This window comes from Berghia stephanieae, chromosome 2, assembly GCF_034508935.2.
Source record: "Berghia stephanieae isolate SIO BIC M18660-M18661 chromosome 2, UCSD_Bste_1.3, whole genome shotgun sequence".
NCBI classification, from domain to species: domain Eukaryota; kingdom Metazoa; phylum Mollusca; class Gastropoda; order Nudibranchia; family Aeolidiidae; genus Berghia; species Berghia stephanieae.
The window spans coordinates 115,624,543-115,645,811 of record NC_088361.1 but is presented as its reverse complement, the minus strand read 5'-3'; the positions used below and the strand labels follow the sequence as shown (position 1 = coordinate 115,645,811).

The 21,269-nt window shown below is 36.2% G+C and overlaps 1 protein-coding gene across 2 annotated transcripts in view; it reads right to left on the bottom strand.

Moving 5' to 3' along the window:
- Positions 1 to 21,269, bottom strand: part of LOC144966322 (prolactin-releasing peptide receptor-like) — a 210,462-nt gene that overhangs the window by 5,610 nt on the left and 183,583 nt on the right. For both annotated transcript variants that reach the window (XM_078902572.1, XM_078902573.1), the window contains one exon: positions 13,602 to 14,474. In XM_078902572.1, coding sequence (XP_078758698.1) covers positions 13,602 to 14,366 — 765 coding nt within the window. In that variant the 5' untranslated portion in view covers positions 14,367 to 14,474. The remainder of the gene's footprint in view (positions 1 to 13,601; positions 14,475 to 21,269) is intronic.

Below are 21,269 nucleotides of genomic sequence, written 5' to 3'. Positions count from 1 at the left end.
TTGATAATCCGCCTATAATTTGTCTCATAAAACATTCAAAAAATAGACATGGGGTAAAAGTGACCCCGGGTAAACTACGGATATAGTCGGTGTTAGGGTTGAGTGAGTTAATGAAACGTCGAAATTGGGATCTTGTTCTTTGGTGTTGTTTGGAGCTAGTCAAACTACCCAGATTCAGTCCATGGGCATTTTTGTTATTGATAGCAGATTCAATCTTCTCACATGTATAAGCTATCAATCAGGAATCAAATAGACGGCTGTCCTTTGATCGACAGTTAATCTGTACCTGATTTTCTAATGTACATCGCCGGGTCGGTCGTTGTTCCATGCCTGTATCGATCGGGCCAGAATTGAAATACCCGGCAGCACTGTCACAGCGGCCATGTGGTGCGATTATATTACAGGTTGGAATATTTGCTGGTCGTGCTGAGTGGGCGAAGTAAACAAGTGGGTATGGCATTGCGAGTAAACCTTGGCTGTTCCAGATCCAATTCTTTCAAGACATTTTCTAATTTCTGAGACCTCGCATGAAATTGATATTATGTCCGGGAAATCGAGATGACCAAAAGTGAAGCTCCGGTCAAAATAATTAGAAAAATGAAATGTAATTTTGACACTTCAAATTATTCTATCCATTCTTCTGAATAAAACATATTAATACAATCTAGGTTTTATGAATTTGATTATAAATTCAATTTTCAACACCTCAAAATAACCAAACGAACAGTCTTTAATTATTTTTAAAAAAGATTCTAAATGATTAGTCCATAGTGAGTTCATACTGCATATGACAAGTAAGAAAAACGATAGAGTATTTAGATCCATAGCCGCTACATTTGTAAGTTAATCCCACGTTAAGGTCTTAACTCACTGAATCCTAGAGATTTTTGCTACTTTTCAAAATTGGAAAAAAAGAGCATGTACATATATAGTTTTATTCAACTACCATAAACCTATATAAATGAAAAATATTAGCTTTGATACTACGCCTTTAATTTGTCTCAGACAAATGTAATAAATAGCCATGGGGTAAAAGTAACCTGGGTAAACTCCGGATATAGTCGGTGTTAGGGTTGAGTGAGTTAATCCTTACTAAATTTTATCACTTCCTAACTAAAAATTTCCAAACATGAAATTAAATACCTTATAATTTTTTGCAATCTTTCAAACCCATAAAAAGAGAGTGTAAAGTTTCAGTCATAAAATAATGTTAATAAAAAGAGCAGAGAATAAAAACATTCCCTGGCATAGCATCTATAACTATATTTACAGAAACGGATTAGCACCTTGTTATTGTGTGGGCAAAAAAACAAAAGCAAATAAGAAGCAGAGATGTTATACATTTTATGTTAGTTTTCGAAAAAAATAAAGATAGATTGCGATATGAAAACCCAACCAGAAATCTATTGGGCGAGAGCCGGTAGTGCTTCTATCGACAGAATAGCAATGTTTTATATAAATAAAGTTATGACATTTTCTGGTATGATTGGGTTTCCTGGCTGGAAATCTTCGACTGGATTAATAGCTATGGCAACTGAGATGTCACGATGTCGGGGGATTACGTGGAAGATAAAACAGGACTATGATAAACAACAACGATATGAGATGTCACAGAAGCAAGACAATCTGTCAGACTGTCTTGTCTATTTACTGGGGTCACGGTACTTACAAATAGACGCCGTTTTCAAACAGACACATCTAGTTTGATACTGACAAAATGCCAGTTTACAGTTTCTTTGACTAATTGATTAATTAACTAAGGAAATTTACGAAGTCCCAGGTTTGAGAATCGTGGCCAAGATGAGGGTCATTTAAATCGATCAATATTTGAAGGACGAGTTTTTAGATATCAGTATTTCCAGAGTACGACAGTTAAGTGGTTAAATATCTAATATTTCATATTTTAATCTATTACAGTCACCAACAGGTTGTCAAATATTCTTATAACCGAGACTCAAACAAACTTTGATAAAGATCTGAAAAAGTCTGTATGGCATAGTGCCAGACAAAGCAGAAAAAAACTACAAGAAAAATCAGACTGTCTCGACTGGAAATAGAACCTTAAATCTGTATCGTACACCAGTGTTTGTTCCCTATATTCTCATTTTGATATTAAACAAACTTTGACAAATTGTGCGTCACTCTTTATTAATTGATTTGTGGGTCACACTTTTTGAATCGATATAGACCTATAATGGAATAATACTTTTCTGGCAAAACTGTGATTGGTGTTTTGACCGTGTACAACAGACAAGCGTCCATTTTTGTGTATGTTGATGAGAAGAGTTGACATTTTAGTCGAAGGAAAATAATACATTGTGGAACCCCTTGCCCTTCACAAAAACAACCCTGGACTAAAAGAGACAAAGACCGTCTAGGTAAAGTATTAATAAACAGGAAAGCTTTACGTCAAACTACAACATTGGCTTGACAGACATATTAATGTAGTGTGTGATTACAGTTGCTTTAGATAAATGTGATTATATTTGATAGGTCAGAGAACAGGGATCATTACAAAGTGTTCTCATATAAATATTATATTCCAAGATAAGTTGGAATACTTATTAAATGTCCAAAAGTTTTAAAGGATTATCCACCCCCCCCCCCCAACCCCCCTTTTCCAACTTACCATCCGTAATTTCTTTCGCTAAAGTCTAGCACGGATAGATGATAAAGGAAGAGCACCTTATTCTTCCATTACTACTTCAACGACTGCTACTACTACTACTACTACTACTACTACTACTACTACTACTACTACTACTACTACTACTGCTGCTACTACTACTATTACTACTACTACTACCACTACTACCACTACTACTACTACTACTACTACTACTACTACTACTACTACTACTACTACTACTTCTATTACAACTGCCACTACTAATGCTAGTAGTATTACTATGATCACTACTCCAAGTGATATTTCTGTTACTGCATCAGCTGCAGCAGCAGTAGCATCAGTAGTAGTACAAGTAGTGGTAAAATCAGCAGCAGCAATAGTAGTAGTAGTAGTAGTAGTAGTAGTAGTAGTAGTAGTAATAATAATAGTAGTTGTAGTGGTATTAGTAGTAGTAGTAGTAGTAGTAGTAGTAGTAGTAGTAGTAGTAGTAGTAGTAGTAATAATAGTAGTTGTAGTGGTAGTAGTAGTAGTAGTAGTAGTAGTAGTAGTAGTAGTAGTAGTAGTAGTAGTAGTAGTAGTAGTAGTAGTAGTAGTAATAGTAGTAGTAGTAGTAGTTGTAGTAATAGTAGTAATAGTAGTAGTATTAGTAGTAGTAGTAGTAGTAGTAGTAGTAGTAGTAGTAGTAGTAGTAGTAGTAACAGCAGCAGTAGTAATTAGTTGGTGTAGCAGTAGTAAAACTAGTTGTAGTAGTCATAGTTGATCAGATGTGGTGTTTGTGATGGTTGGGGTGGATGTAACGGCGTGGGTGTTTGTATAGTAGTGACAAAGTTTGTTGTAGGAATAATCTAATTTATATTTATATACCATTTAAGGAAGTTTTGTTATTTCAGTTTTGTGATAGATTATTTATAACAAAACAGGAAAAAAAAAGAATCATTTGGAATGAATCCTTCTCCAAATCTTCTTTCTTAAAATTTCAAATTCAAATTTAACACTCTTTATTTTAACGTCACGTGTTCCAAACGCGTGCTGAGCATATAAACAAAATAAATTACCCGAGGGGACAAATAAATTCTTCCTCTCCGTATTCCATTTCCTCCCAGATAAATCATTTCTGTTTTTCTGTCCATTCCCTAAGACTTAATTTAAAACCGAAATCAATCCATCTCGGGCTTTAACTCACTCAACCCTAACACCGACTATATCCGTAGTTTACCCGGGTTACTTTGACCTCATGCCTATTTATTATTATTACATTTTTATGAGACACATTCTAGGCGTAGTATCGAAGCTAATGGTTTTAGTTTTTACATATTAATGATAGTTGAATAGAACTATCTATTCACATGCTCATTTTTAATACATTTTTCCAATTTTGAAAAGTAGCAAAAAACCTCTAGGATTGAGTGAGTCAACCAGTTCGCTGCCGTACTCTGGAAAACATGGATTTTAAAATTTAGCCAGAAAAAAACTCAACCATCATCTATCTATCCATCGATTTAAATCACCTTCATCTCGGTAAACTCTCTCAAACCTGGGACCTCCATAGGAAAATCGTCACATTCGTTACGACGCAGCCAACAATTTTCTTATTTTGATTTCATTTTGTTATAGTTATAGGTATAAAAAACTCGACACCGTGTTGCAGAACGCATTTTTCTGAATAAAATATAGAATATACTCGGTTGAAAAAAAAATCTATTTTTGTGTTGGCCGAGTATGAAGTTTAGGGTAAAATTCTGAAAATGGCTGGTAAGGAGAGAGTTAAAGAAATGTTTTTCCAGAGTACGGCTTGTAACTGGTTAAACAATCTCCATGCTCCGCTACCACATTTGATGTTCCAAGAGTGAGGCAGAGGCATCGGCTGACCTTTTTTTTACAGCCGGAAATTATTATAAAGGCATTTCATCAATATGTCATGGAAATACATTGGTGCCGACTAAGGGACGACACACAGTGAATTGATTCAGGCGATGATGATGATGATGATGATGATGATGATGATGAATGATGATGATGATGATGATGATGATGATGATGATGATGACCACGACGACGATGATAATAATAATAATAATAATAATAATAATAATAATAATAATAATAATAATAATAATAATAATAATAATAATAATTATAATAATAAAAATAATAATAAAAACAAGTATTACAACGTCGAAGAAGAAAAAGATGATGATGAAGATGCTGATGCTGATGAAGAAGAGGAAGAAGAAGAAGAAGAAGAAGAAGAAGAAGAAGAAGAAGAAGAAGAAGAAGAAGAAGAAGAAGAAGAAGAAGAAGAAGAAGAAGAAGAAGAAGAAGAAGAAGAAGAAGAAGAAGAAGAAGAAGAAGAAGAAGAAGAAGAAGAAGAAGAAGAAGAAGAAGAAGAAGAAGAAGAGAGAGAAAGAGAGAGAAGAAGAAGAAGAAGAGATGATGAAGATGATGAGAGAGAGAGAGAGAAGGAGGAGTATGAAGGAGGAGAGGAGGAGGAGGGAGAGATGGGGGAGGATGAGGAGGAGGAGGAGGAGGAGGAGGAGGAGGAGGACAATGATGATGCGGGATGCGATTGTCGCTGCGGCGATGATGGCGGAACAAAAGGATAACTGACATATTTAGTCTGTTGAAATAGATGGCTAACTGTGCCTACTCTATCCTTTCTTCTTAAGTCCTCCAGAGCCATTAGGCCCGTGGGGCTGGATTTCATCCCGGTTTCTATAGTAGGAAACGAACAATAGAAATTACTTGCTAAACTTTAGATAGGACGCTAGTATATCGCAAAGTACTTTCCGTCAGATCTTACAGGCCCAGCTACCCATTCACTGCTGGGTTGACAGAGGGATCAGAAAAAAAAATCTCGACTGCACCCGGGATCGATCTCGGTCCCTTTGCGTGTGAAGTGAATGCTCTACCGACTGATCCGTCGGGACCCCCAATCTTTTACATAGCGCAAATATTACTTATTCTACTCAAAGCGGTTTCTGAGAGATTTCCGATTTATTTTGAAGATTCGAGGAAAACCTGATATCCGATTGTTTTTAATATTGGTCTGGGTTATTTATTCAGTTGAGATAGTGGGCGAACCGATGGTAGTGTAGCCGAGCCACTAGTTGGTAGATCAATAAGTCAATTGTTCAAAGTAACATAACCTAATTCAATATACCATGGTGGTGGTTGCATAGGCAAAAAGTCCTATGAATTCCCTGTGATGGAATAGAAGACACATTTTCCTGATAGGATCATACCATTTCGAGGATGGCCATGCGGATCAATCAAAAATATAATTATAGACACGTTATTAATCAAACATCGATATATTTTAAGTTATGGGACTCCCTATCAATGGCAATTTTGAATGAATATATATTTTTAGTGGAGTGGTGGATATCGTCGATTACATAGCGTCCTTTTCATGGCCAGGCGGAGGTGCCGTAAATCTGGCAATATTTTAATGACTTTGTTTTTTGTTATGCAAAGAGGAGACATCGAAATATTTTCCCTGAAGCCACGAGAGTGTTAATTAAGGCCCGATATTACAATAAGATCATAATTTAATCGTAATTCTGTAAAAGAACAACAGTCATGTCCTCTTTAGAAGTTAAAAGTTAACAATTAACTCACTCAAACCTAGAGATTTTTGCTACTTTTCAAAATTGAAAAAAATGCATCGATATGTTTTATTCAACTCCCATTAACATGTAAAAATTATAAACATTAGCTTTGTTACAACGCCTATAATTTATCTCAGAAAAATGTAATAAATAGGCATGGGGTAAAAGAAACCCGGGTAAATAACGGATATAGTCGGTGTTAGGGTTGAGTGAGTTAACGTTCCACAAAGGTTACTGGCGCCTCGCTATAAATCGTAATTGATACCGATGGTCGAGCGGGTTTAAATGCCAGACTTTTCTATAACTCAAACTTTTGTAATGTTTTAGGCTCGATATTGGATAGGGTATAAATGGGCAAACGCCTGTTGTTTTATCATGAATTGTATTTCCTTTAGCCATTAGGTTTATCATTAATTAGAATGTTAACTGGTAACATATAAAATTTAACTTTAGTTCCAAATGGAGGAAAATAATTAATTGTTAAACCCTTGAAAATTGCTAGTTTAAAATTACTTCATTTTATTGGATGCACTGCTTTTATATTTTAAAGATTTCATAGAAAAATTCTAACTCCGTCTGGAGCACTATTATTAGTGTCTCTTGCCAGTCCTAAGCCTGGATTAAGGAGAGAAGTTGTGAGTGGGACTAGCAAAAAAACCCCGATAAAAATGAATGCCTGCACACTACATATATTATGTCTTACTCAACCTGGGAGAGACTCTTAAGAGATCCATGACGCATGGCAATGAAAGCCAAAGAGAAGCTGTTATGCCGACTACCCTTCTCTCGAATGCTTCGCTCGATTTTGTTCGAAACTGGAAAGACACATCAAACATCACAGCCAGAAGAAGTAAACAAAAAGGATTTCCATACTTGGTGTCTGTGATCCACGATGGCTACAGACAGGAAGTAAAGAACAGGACATCAGAAGATACAGACCTACCTGAATTCTTGTCTGCGACAAATATATAGAATTCTTTTGGCCAGAAAAAATAGAAATGATGAATTGTGGAATAAAGCAAAGCAGGAACCTGTCAATGTTGTAAACCAGCACAGGAAATGGAGATGGAATAGGCACACGCTAAGAAAGTCACCGAACAACATCAACAGGCAAGGAATCCGCAAAGAAAGAGAAGATGGGGAAGGTCTAGAGGCACATGGAGGAGGTCAACAACAGAAGAGCTGATAAGAAGGTAGGAATGAGGTGGAGTGAGATGGTAAAGACGCCCAGAGCAGAGTGAGGTGGAAGAAGACAGTGACGGCCAATGTTCCGAGGGGAGCCCAAGGGCTTAAATAAGTAATGTAGAATTCCCAAAGCTGTGTAACCAATAAAGTAAAAAAAAAATAAGCAGGCAATTCTGTTTTTAAAACAGACAAAAGGATGGTAAATGCTGGATAGTGCAGAAAATACACAAGGTCATGTTATCAATTTTAGAGATGTTTGTTTTGTATCTATTTTGTTTTGTATCTATTTCTACATTGTCTATCTAGCACGCTACTATATACATTTCAAATATAGTTGTATAGTTTAATTGGTAAAATCAAGTATCTTTTATTGAAAAACAAACTCAGGTATTCTTCCAGAGACATGCATGAACCGATGCTATTGCTTTTAGTAACTTTAAAATTTTGAGAGAATAAATAATGTAAATGTTGCTGCTCGAAGATCGAAAAAATAAATAATAATGTGAAATTGAATGTAAGATTCAATTTAATTACAAAAAAAACCAGATCAAATGAACGTTTCGGATTTCTCCTTTATCAACAAAACAGGATGAATGAAACACCACATTCGTCCTGTTTTGTTGATAAAGGGGAAACCCGAAACGTTCATTTGTTCTGTTTTTGTAATTAAATTGAAGCTTACATTCAATTTCACGAGAGAATAAATAAGTCATTGGAGTCGACCCGTGTTGTAGACAGTTCTGTTTTCCTTCTTCTGATAATCCCTAAAACTATTACTGTCCTATAATAGTGCTTTATTTCGTTTACAACCATAAATAATGTAATCTTGCAAAACAACTTTATCAAGCTTTTGTTCCAATTCAATGAGAAATTGCAAAAATGAGGGTCACTTCAATCGATCTATATTTCAAGGACGAATTTTCTGCATAAATTTTTTAATACGTGTCTTTCCAGAATATGTTGTCAACTGGTTACCAAAATAAACTTTGGAACAAGACTCAAATTTCTGGTTCTAAAGTCATTTTTCACCAATTATACCGACTCGAGATATAACCGTTTTAAGGATGGGTTACACAGTATTAACCAAGGCGTCAATGTTTTGCCGCATGCCATGATCTTTACAGTGTTGTAGATATAATCCACAACTTTGAGTAGAAAGAGCATTGGCCAATCATATCATTGACACAAACAGGAAATTGAACGATCTAACATCCATTCTGCCTGACTCTAAAAAAAAAAAAACGCGTTAAAAAATTTTTGGCCCGAAAACTCTTTCAAATATCGATCGATAAAATTGACCCAAATCCTTCCAAAGTACTCCGAAACATATGACTTTGTAAAGTCCCAGGTTTGATAGTTTTTGCCATGATGGGAGTTAATTTAATCGATCAATAGCTAAGAGAAAGACAAGTTTTCTTGCCAAAAATTTAAAAAACGCGTTTTCAGAGTACCAGATCATTATCCAACCAAATATGTCGCCGTCATAGCGATCTACCGGAAGGTTATTTTTAGTACAGGTAAGTCAATACTATGTGATATTCACCAGATTGTTTGTAACCTCAGTAGGATGAAATAATAGAGGCGGGATAATAATATTATGACTTTCAAATAAACGACCGTAATGGATTATGAGGAAACGTGGCTAGGCTGCGATTAAATATCATAATCTATTATCAATTTTCGCATGGGAGAATTACCGGAAGAATCACAGAACGATATATTGATATACAAGTAATAATGCATGATAATATAATGACATAATATCATAAGAGATAAAAGTGTACTAGTAACACTACAAATGATAATCGTTTTTTTGACTGCGTTTGACGGAACGAAGTTGACGTCACTCAGGTCTTTGCAGATGCTTTTGTCATCCATGTTTATGGCAATTCTCACTAAACTGTATTAACCAGACTATACACGTTCAAGGCTACACATAGTTTTGTGTGTTGATCCGTTATATTTCCATAATGGCAACGTTGTCAGTTTCTTAGCCAAGCGCACAGTATCTATACAAATATAGTGAGGATAATTTTAGACTTTTGTCGCGAAAAAAGTAGAATCGTGAAATAAATTGCATAGTGAGAAGGCATGCGCATATGAATCTGAATGTTTTGGATTCGAATCCTTATTTCCCATACTGGTATTCTGATTCTCTTATGTTTAAGTATTGTTATATGAGAAGTTTTACATCTACCTTCTCAATGTTCTTGCTGCTACCCCACACTGAAACGCAATGCTCCACGGTGGAATAGCATAGTGCCAGAGCAGAAGTCCTCATAAGCGTCAGGTTGTTCCCGTCAGCTTCCTTAGAGCACTCTTGCCTTTATCTTCGGGCAACATCTTCAAGGCGGACCCAAGATGCTGTGCAGCCTAACCGCAGGTACTTGGGATACGGTTCATAAAGTAGAACATGATACCCGACTAGGACATTCCGTTTCCGGATCTGCCAACCGCTGACTTGGTGGAAAGCTGAGGCTAAGTTTTTGAACTGTTCATCTTCAGGTACCATTTTTTAAAGTAGGACATACGTTTGATTACATCCTCACTGAATGTACCCTCGAGACGGGTCTAGACCTTACTTTGAGTAACGAAGGCTCAGTCAACATTGTCAAAAACCATCATGCACGGGACCTTGGAGGAAGGAGAAGAAAAGGACGGCAAACAAAGTGCTGGATGGATAATATAAAGGAATGGACAAGGATGGACAGCCCTGTATTGAGGAAAGCTGAGAAAATTATCTGGATGGAGGGTCCTTACGACAAAGTCATCTTTCAATTCTCTTCTACGAGCACGAGAATTAAAACCATGGATTACAACTGATCAAAGTCACTAGTTGTCCTGTCAATGGTCTACCAGGTATATGATTGTACATTAGGATAAGATTATAGGGTGTGGCAGCTGTTTCTATTTGTTGAATATGGCTTCACATGCGTGCGCAAATCAATCCACTTCAGCCTATTGGACGCAAAATTACCCTTGATTACCTCGAAATTGTAAATAAGTTATACCTTCGAGCAGTTTTTCAATATAGAACATTGTATGGACACCTATGGCCAATAATGATTTTTTTCGAAGATTAATAACATTAGATTCATGTACTTCAATTAATTGGTACGTGTTTAGCACTGAAATGTTTTGAATTGTCTCTTAGCTTTGTATATTTCGCTATATGGCTCATACTATGAAAAAGGCTTCTCCGACTCGCTTGACACAAATCTACCATTGAACATTACTTTTCAATTGATCAGGAAATTTCGGATTCGTCTGGATTCTATAGGATTATAATCTCTTAGGTCAATGCACTTCCTTGGTGGAAAAGCCTTATTTTATTATCATCATCATCATTATTATTATTATTATTATTATTATTATTATTATTATTATTATTATTATTTATTATTATTATTATTATTAATTGTTATTGTTGTTGTTGTTATTATTATTATTATTAGTATTAGTATTATAATTTTTATTATTATTATCAATCACTGGTTCATGTGACATAGCAATCTTTGACCAAGCATATACTTCAAGGATTGAGATTGTTGATTGGTGTGAACATTTAGAGCATTTTAGAGAGCCAATTTTCATTTGGGATTGAGAACTACTAGACTTAAAACACGGATGTCTAGACAGTATCTTTGATGGTTATTCAGACATCTACCTTCGTGTACTCGACGACGATGCTGATGACTTTTTATCTTTCCGCATCATTTTAGATTGCTGCTCATTTTCAATTTAAAAGCAGATTTCCGTCGTTCGCGGAAACAAGCACGGTCAATCTTAACAGGGCGATGATGGTGCAGTTTATGGTAACTCATTCAAAGTTCGGTCGGAGGATTGTGGATTTGAAGTTACAATAATTTTGATGTTTTCTAATTATGTTTCGGGTTATTTATAGGCCATATTTTTCCTTCAAAAAGGATGACCGGTTTAGAAATAATCTAGAGATTATGAAAAAACTTTCTAGAATTTTTTAAAACAGGGTTATGTATTAAACAACTTTAAAATAGAAATATTCATGATTATTAGACCTTACGGTTCTGTATTATTCCTTCCACGCATATGACGTTCCTTTGAGCTAAACTTGTTTCCGTTTGTGTTTTGTATTCATATTTAAAATGGTGCCAATTAGATGTTTTCATTACAAAAAGAATGGTAAATTACCTGTAGTGCAAATGTTGCTGCTCGAAGCTCGAAGAAATAAATGACAATATAAATGAATGTAGAAGTCTAAGATTCAATTACGAAAACAGATAAAATGGACGTTTTAAAGGGACCAAGTCAATGTTGCGCATGAAGTATATTTTGAGTTTAAAATGATCTGTTCCAGGAACCTGTTGATAATATTTGTGAGCTCTTTAAATCATAGAATCTTAAAGAAATGAAGTCATTTCACATTTAAAATGCTCTTCCCTAAGAAACACCCAAATACAATGGCTTTTACGAGAAAAAGAATATCGGTGTAGTACTTGTGCAACCGAGGATTTCTTGCGGCTGACTTTATCACTGGAGGAAATATCAAAGACTTTATCTTCGGGCAACACCTTCAAGGTGGACCCAAGATGCCGTGCAACCTAACCCCCAGGTACTTGGGATACGGTTCATATAATAGAACATGATAACCGACTAGGACATTCCGTTTCCGGTATGGTTCTTGCGCAAACGAGGATTTCTTGCGGCCTGACTTTATCACTGGAGGAAATATCAAAGACTAAGTATCAGATGCAAAATTCCACACCCTATATGATCTAGGAAAATCAAGTCGAAAAGTTTGTGGACATCTACCACACTTCAACAGAGTGGGAATACTTCTCAAAATTCCCTCGTACGAAGCATTGAAATGCATTGCACGTGATGGAGGCCATGTGGAGAGTAGATCTATTCGGTAAATGAATTTATAGCAAAACGTAGACATTTTCTAATCGACTGTTCCCATTGATCTTTAGTATATTTTATTAAATCGACGTGTGGCTCGGTGGCTCAGCGGTACGTGTCTCGTCTTGTCACACAAAAATCAAGCAATGCTAAGCGTAGTCAATGGCTGGATGGGTGACAGTGGGGCACTGAAAACAGACCATCCCTCTTGACGTCGTAGGGGTGGATAATTACCTGACTATAGACAGTGACGGATATTGTGAGAGTGTGAGTACAAACAGTACGACTGGTATTGTATAAAATGGAAATAATATGGTTTCACATGGCATGTTGGGTAATGAATGAAACAGTATTAAGCGCTTTGAGCTTGGTAAATCCGTAGACATGCACTATATAAATGCTCAGAGGTTTATTTGAGCAGATTTTGTTTCCTTTCTTGCTTTTTTTTATGACCGTCGAGCCTGAGTTACCCAGTAGACGCCTGCTTAAAGTTAAACAAAGTCAAAAGTTTCAACAACATAGAATTTAGAAATAATCGGCAATTTTTAAAATAGTACTTACTTCCACATGGGAACCGCATTACATCATATTGAACATAAATTTAATTTCTGAAACCTAATAAGATAAGATTATTATTGACTTTTTAACGCTCTCCTTACCAGCCATTTTCAGGATTTTCCCCAAAACTTCACACCCAACGAACACAAAAATATATTTTTTTATCACTCAAAAAATAATAGCAGTAAAGTTCTTCCGATGCACAATATCTTTAGCAAAACATGATTTACAACACACTGTTGATTTTCTATAACGTGTATGATGTACACAGGAAATTTGAATAAGACAAATGTTGGTTGTATCGTAACGAATGTGGCGATTTTCCTATAGTTGGTAAGGACAGGGTTAAATACTGAATAGCTTCTACTTGCAAGGCGGGTTGAGTTTTATTTTTCATCTAATTTCGTGGCACGCGCCTCAAAATGATCTGCGCTGTCCATTACCCAAAATGTAATAGGCATTTTCACATTTTCGAAATGAAATCAATAAAACCTAACAATCTCACACACCCCCCCCCCTCTCCCCAACCCCACCCCATAAGAAAATAAGCAAAACAAAAATAAAAGAACCAAATCAAAAATAAAACAAAACTTAAACAAACAAACAAATGAACAAAGCAAATAAAACAACAACAACAAAAAAACCCAAACAAAACACAAAATACAAATTTACAAAACGACAAATAACAAAAATGAAACAATTAAAAATAATCCCGGTAACTTTGCACAACGCAGCCTTACCATGGCGATGAGCATTTTGTTGGTCCTCTTCTTGCGTTTAATCTCCATTTCTTCTCGCTCCCTAGATCGTGCACCGCTCCCAATTTTCACCTTGGCTCTTCTCCTCAAGGCCAGAGAGACCATGGTGTAGCAAAACGTGATGATGCTGCAAGGCACGAGGTATTGCAGGACGAGGCTAGTCACTGTAAAGAACTGGCGGGCTTGGGGCTTGGGCCATTGCTCTCTACACTCGTACGTGTCGTTGTGATTTTCCACCGCGTGGTAAATGCCGAGAGGAAGGGAAATGGATGAAGAAAGGATCCAAATAGCAAAAATCACAAACACGCACATGTACACCTTCAGTCGTGGTTTGAAAGGGTGCACGATGACGAAATATCGATCAACAGCAATGGCGGTTGAGGTTAAAGTTGACACGTAGACGGATATGCAGAGAATTGTGGGAAATAAGTGGCAAAGCTCTTTGCCGAAAATCCAAGATTGGAGGAAGTATGAGATAGGGGTGAATGGTACGGCTAGCAGACAGAGAAGAACGTCTGAAATAGCCAGATTGGTAATGAATATGTTGGTTATGGTTTGCATGGCTTTGTTTCTTATTACGACAAAAGCAACCAGGCAGTTCCCCGTTAGTCCAAGCAAGAAAATAAGAGTGTAGAGGAAAATGAATATGCTCATGAGCCATGGTGTTTGAATGAACTGTGCGGAAGCTGTTACTTGAGTCGTGGCGTCATCTAATCCCGCAAACACTGTGGTTTGTTCGTGAGACATCTCTTCCACGGGAGCCAGTCCGAATTGAAGCAGTGACCGAGGTTGTACAGAAAACTGGGTCTACCTTTGTATGTTCTGGCAGTCTTTAGAGGAGGTGGTGACGTTTATCTGTGGATTAGACAGTAAAGGGATATAAAAATCAATTTTAATAATCAAATTGTTCCTATCAAGTGGCAAAGCAAATGTGACACGGAAATGAATAGATTATTACATAAGCTCAGCCGAAAAGTTTTTATTTAACCCTCATTTTCAGACAAATTGGTGCAATATTTCAGGTGCAAATCTAACTATGTATCTATATCTTGTAAAAGTTGTACCAATGTTAAATAATTTTAATATTAAGGGTTTATTAAAATATAAAAACGAAAACATGACTTTATTAGTGAGAAGAGGGGATGAATAAAACAAAACAAAATAACTTTTATTAGGGACTTCATTATATGAGACACAAAATACCGATTGCTTTTTGTAGTAACCAATCATAGTGTTTGCAGAAGGAATCATGACGAGAATGAAAAAAACCCACAAAAAGGAAATTCCTAGGATATTAAATATACATTTAAGCACTTGTGATTTTAAGTTTTTTAAATGGTTCATCTTCTTCACAGGTTTTGAACTCCAGAATCTAATTTACATCTTTTTAAATTATCCATAGATCTACTTCGTTTTACAAGATGTATGTGTACTTCATATACTCCAGAAATAACATTTTCTGGAATACATAATTATAACCAATAATGGAGAATGGATTTGAACAAATAGCAGCTCAGTTTTTTTAAAGGGGCATACAAATTCTTTGGATTAGATAACCAATCAGAAAACTAAGTGAAATATTAATTGATATTATATACGATTTCTGACCGATATAACGAATTGTATAAATCCAGGAGTCGAAAGACCGTAATGGGTAATTTTGAATAGAATTTTACACCACATGTGATTTGTTTGCTCACCACTTCATCACTTGGTCAGATATCAATATAATTTAGCCTGACCCATATTTTGATAGGAATCAAGAAGTGGGATATCATATTGTGTTGCTATTGGTTCTTGGTTGTATATTTTTACATTTTTGTGCATTTGCATATATCTATGTATCACATATGTATACATTGTCGCCATAGATTCTCAACTTTGTGTTTATACATTTTCATGTTTGCCACGTCTGTAAACGAATTTCCATTTTTTTTTTGATGAATAAAGTATATATTGTTATTATTATTATTATTATTATTATTATTATTATTATTATTATTATTATTATTATTATTATTATTATATTGTAAAACGGAATGGCATTTCTATTAGATAAAATGATCAAGGGCTGTGTTATGATATACTAAGTATATATTTCTATTTTCTAACGTATGCAATTGCAGAAAACAAATAAATAGCAATAGCTTTATTTCTTTTTAAAATGTTTATTGCCCTGTGTTGTAGATAATGATAAATGAGGAAATAATGATTAGGTAAAAGATATAGGATTGAAAGTATTTGAAAAGTAACAGCCTTTAAATGAAATGTTGTTCGACTAGTCCAAGGAAAAAGATGAAGAGGAAGAGGTGAAGAAGGTGAAAAAAGGAGGTGAAGAGGTATGAGGAGAAGAAGGAGGAAGATAGAAGGGAGAAAAAGGAGAAAGGAGTAGGGGAAGGAGGAGGGGAAGGAGGAGGAGGAGGAGAAGGAGAAGAAGAAGAAGAAGAAGAAGAAGAAGAAGAAGAAGAAGAAGAAGAAGAAGAAGAAGAAGAAGAAGAAGAAGAAGAAGAAGAAGAAGAAGATGATGATGATGATGATGATGAATATGATGATGATGTTGATGACGACGACGACTATAATAATGATGATGATGATGAGGAGGAGGAGGAGGAGGAGGAGGAGGAGGAGGATGTGGAGGTGGAGAAAGACGGGGAACGAGAACAGAAAAGTAATAAGAAGGAGATGATGATGATAATGCTACTGCTACAGGATTAGGAAGATGAAGAGAAATATATACATATATTGGAGAGTGGGAAAAGAGATAGAGAGATTGAAATATTATGTAAAACAATCAAGAAACGGAATATCAACAACTAAAAAAAAAACCAAAAAAAAACAAAAACAAAAAAAAAAAGAGGAAAAGAAAACTGGACAGAAAAAAGGCAAGTTGGAAAATCACTGGAATCAAATAAACCTTGATTGTGGAACATTCTAGGAAGCTGTGAGAAAACCCAGAGCTAACTGACGGGAAACATACTCGGTAAGTGAGTTACGTGCTCATTATGCGACATTCAGCTGTTGGACCCACTGACATTTATGTCATTTTCTGACAAAACGCTTATTTTCTTTTTTGACCAGGGTTTTGTTGGGGTTTTTTTTAGCTCAAATATCGGTCGATTCAGATGACCTGTCGATAAAATGACCTGCCAAAAGACTTGATATAGTCTCATATTTGAGAGTTTTGGGGTTGAAGTAGGCCGAATGGTAAGGCACTGCGACCAGCCCGAGAGGTCTCGGGTTCAGGTACTTCTGTTTAATTCTTTAGGCAAAATTATCAATCACATGTAGCTATATTTGGCCATATTAATATGGGTGAATAATCTTGTGCGAAAAGGCGTTTGTCTTTTTTTTTTTTGGGGGGGGGGGTAATTGTTATTTTACTATAATATATGTTAGAGTTCTCTGCATATTGAACAGCATCTAATTTGATCGAATTTAATCATATAGATTTTTTCTGTCCGAAAATGAAAAGCTGTGTTTTGACAACGTGCATAGAACAGACTTCCTGAATTAGGTGTCTGTCAAAATGAAGTTGTAATTTCGCGTCATAATAAATTATATTTTCATTGTTCGGGATGCCAGCTGATGTTTCTTTTTTGTTGTTGTTGCTGAAGTTGTTGTTGTTGTTGTTGCAGTTGTTGTTGATAATAATAATAATGATGATGTTGATGATAACGATGACGACGATGATAACGACGACGACGATAATGCTGATGTTGATGATAATGAAGGTGATGATGATGATGATGATGATGATGATGATGATGATGATGATGATGATGATGACGATGATGATGATGATGATGATGATGATGATGATGATGATGATGATATTTATATATTATTATTATTATTATTATTATTATTATTATTATTATTATTATTATTATTATTATTATTAGATAAGTTAACACAACATTGGTTTATTTGCAAGATATTGTTTGGGAATGATTTATTTCTACAACACCAGCTAACAAATTGTATTGATGAGGGGTAATTCCCGGGAATTATACGTTAGTTGTGGGAATTTGTGCTATTCCATGAGCGTGTTCGGGTCTTTTGCTGTAATGTTGAACTTTTGTTGTTTTTCTTCCTACATAGCAGGCGGAAATTCAATTCAACGTGAACATGTTTTGCAAACCTCTCGAGAAAGGGGATTTGTCTATTCAAATAACAAACCCTTGACAGATTGGTATTATAAGAAACGTTTTTTTGAAGAAAAATATTGTGTGTCTGTTTAGTTGCCTCTGTGTAATTTTCAGAAATAACACCCATTGGAGATTCCCATTGATGTGAAGATTTTAGCTCACTCAATCCTAGAGAATTTTGCTACTTTTCAAAATTGGAAAATAATGTATACGAAATGAGCATGCGCATAGATAGAGGTCTATTTTTATTCAACTACCATTAACATGTAAAAATTAAAAACGTTAGCCTAATTTTTTTCTCAGAAAAGTGTAATAAATAGGCATGTTGGTAAAAGTAACCCCGGTAAACTACGGATATATTCGTTGCTAGGGTTGAGTGAGTTAACGTTATGTTTTGTCAATCTGTTTGTTTAAGGACACATAAATTCTAAATAGATTCAGCTGGTTATTTTCAAAATGAGTAGTTTTTCAGCGGACGAGATTGACCAAACTAAAGACTAGATAGCTGTAAAAATCTATAAAGTTTACGTTCACAAAATATAAATATTATCCATAATGAAATTTATGTCCATCATTATTATTATTATTATTATTATTATTATTATTATTATTATTATTATTATTATTATTATTATTATTATTATTATTATTATTATTATTATTATTATTATTATTTTAATTAAAAAATTATTATCATTATTTTATTATCCCAAATTGTCACATAATAAATTGTTTTTTGTTTGTCGGTTTTTTTTTCAGAATTTAACCACTAAGAGCTGTGACCAACTCGTGTCTTTTTCTCTTGCACAAATTATACTAATGGACGCTAAATAAAATACAACACATTAAAAATATTTTTGGACGGAAAACCTGTGCTTTAAACGTTGATCGATTATAGGTCTATAAAATACAACATATTAAAAATATTTTTGGCCGGAAAATCTTTACATTAAATGTTGATAGATTATAGCGCTATAAAATACAGCAAGAAATGAAGTGAGTAGGGGAAAGTGCCAGAAGACGATAGAGGATAAAAAAATTTCGCGGCGGTGATGGGGGTTTGAGCCGGCGACCTCACTGGTACGACAACTCCGCCTGGCCGGTGGGAGCGTGACTCTACCGTGTGAGCTATCCACGATCGTACCAGTAAGGTCGCGGGCTCAAACCCCCATCACCGCCGCAAAAATTTGTTTATTCTCTATCGTCTTCTGGCACTTTCCTACTCACTTCTTCTCTTGTTGTTACCAACATAAGTGCCTGCTCCACTCACTTTTCTGATATAAAATACAACATATTAAAAATATTTTTTGGCCGGAAATCCTATGCTTTAAATTTTGGTCGAGTATAGTCCTAATGACTTTCATCTTGTCAAAAAGGCTCAAAAGTCTGACGTCAAAGAAGGCTCAAGTTTAAGAGTATCTATTTTAAATAATGAAGGTCAATTTTTTTCCTTTTTCTTTTTTTTTTTTTGAAACCTCAGGAGGGAAGAGAGAGAGAGAGAGAGAGAGAGAGAGAGAGAGAGAGAGAGAGAGAGAGAGAGAGAGAGAGAGAGAGAGAGAGACATCTAACGTTTGCCGTCACTTTTCCAGTTTACTTTTATCTTCTTCTTATATAAACATACGCACTTCGCACTAGTGCGGGGCGGTCCTTGGCAAGCTTAAGGACCACGGTCCTACGGTCCTTGGGAAATGAAGACCGCAAGGACCGGTCTCTAGGACCGGTCTCTAGACCGGTCCGTTCATTCTTGAACCGTTAAAGACACGATGAAAACCGTGGCCTACAGGAGTAAAACACACGGAGTAGTCACACTCATTTCAAATTGTAACCTAATTAGAGAAGAGAGGTGATGCCTTCTTTATTTGCTCACCGTACTTCATTGTTACTTCGATAATTTAATAAAATTTGAAATTTATCCCCATTAACGGAGATAATGGCATCGCCCAAGGCGTTGATCGAGTTGTTCGTGGCGTTGATACACACACGCAACTCCTACCCCCCCCCCCCCCCACACACACATTAGAGGGCAGCGAGCATTGAAGAGTAAGAGAGAGACGTGAAGTTATAATAAGAGGGGGTGGATGAGGTGATAAGAGGGGTCGATGGTGACTTTTCGCCAGATCTAACAAACTCAGCTACCCATTCATTGCTGAGTAGACAGGGATTCAGAAAAAAATCGACTGCACCCGGGATCGATCTCTGGCCCTTTGCGTATAAAGAGAGTGCTCTATCAACTGAGCTATCGGGGTCCCCAAATATTCTATTGGACCTTTTAAAAATACAGACGTTATAAACTAGTTTTTTTGGACGGAAGAAACTAATGAAACTCATATTACTTGATTAGTTAAAACACCAAACGAAATTTTAATATTATTGTATTATTTTAAATGACAACCATGCGATAGAAAGGAGTGGCGACAAGAGATGGACAAAAGAAAACAAAAAATCAGACTTGCAACTTGCTAGGTTCGACACACACACACACACACACACACACACACACACACACATCTTTAGTAGTCACATACATTTCAAACAATAACCCATTAGAGAAGAGGGGTCATGCCTTCATCATAGATCATTGTCATTGCGATCATTATGGTGTAGTAAATTTTGAAATTTACCCCGTATAATGGAATCGTCCAAGGCGTGCGCCTCCTGTTCCCCCCATCTCACACACGAAAGGGCGGTTTGCGGAGTGGAGGGAGGTGGTCGTCTGCCTCTATGGTCGTCTGTGTCGTTTAGTGTATGGCAAAGGGGGTGGGTGCGATTAATTAAGTGGGATGGGTGGTGATTGGTGGAAGATAGGCAAAGGACCGAGGCAACGAATCGCTGGGGAAGTAGTATGGCGCGAGACCGTTGAAAGGTGATAAGAAGTGAGGACCGCCGGCGGTCTTCCTCTTTGGGACTGGACCACGGTTCACAGCTAAAAGACCGTGGGACCGGTCCTCGGTCCGGTCCTCAGCGCGGCACTACTTCGCACAGGCTTAACATGGATATTGACCTGAAAGAAGATGAAGGTCATTTTTATCGATCGATATTTGAAGTCTAGTTTTCTGGACAAACCTTTTAAATACGTTATCTTTTTCAAACTACGGTAGTGTATAGGACGATAACCAGAGTGCCCGAGCGGTGATAAAACGTCCTGGTGACAATTTTTTAAAACTTGAGCTTTTATATAGCGCAATCTCCACTAAACGTGCTCAAACCGCTTTACAAAGGGTCCCAGACCAACAGCAACACGTAACATATAGAACGAGACATGACGCCTGTTAGGCAATATTAGTATTTTTTTATCGACAGAGACAACGCTGTTAACGGCCATGTGAGTTTACAAATGAGCACGGTGAGAGAATGTGAGTAAAGAGTGTGATCCAAGGACTGAACTATGCGCCGAGCGAGGCTCGAACACAGGACCTTCCGAACCGACAGCGAGTGTCATACGACAAGACCACATACCCGCAAATCAACGTAAAAAGCCAGCATCAATTCGTGATGACATTTA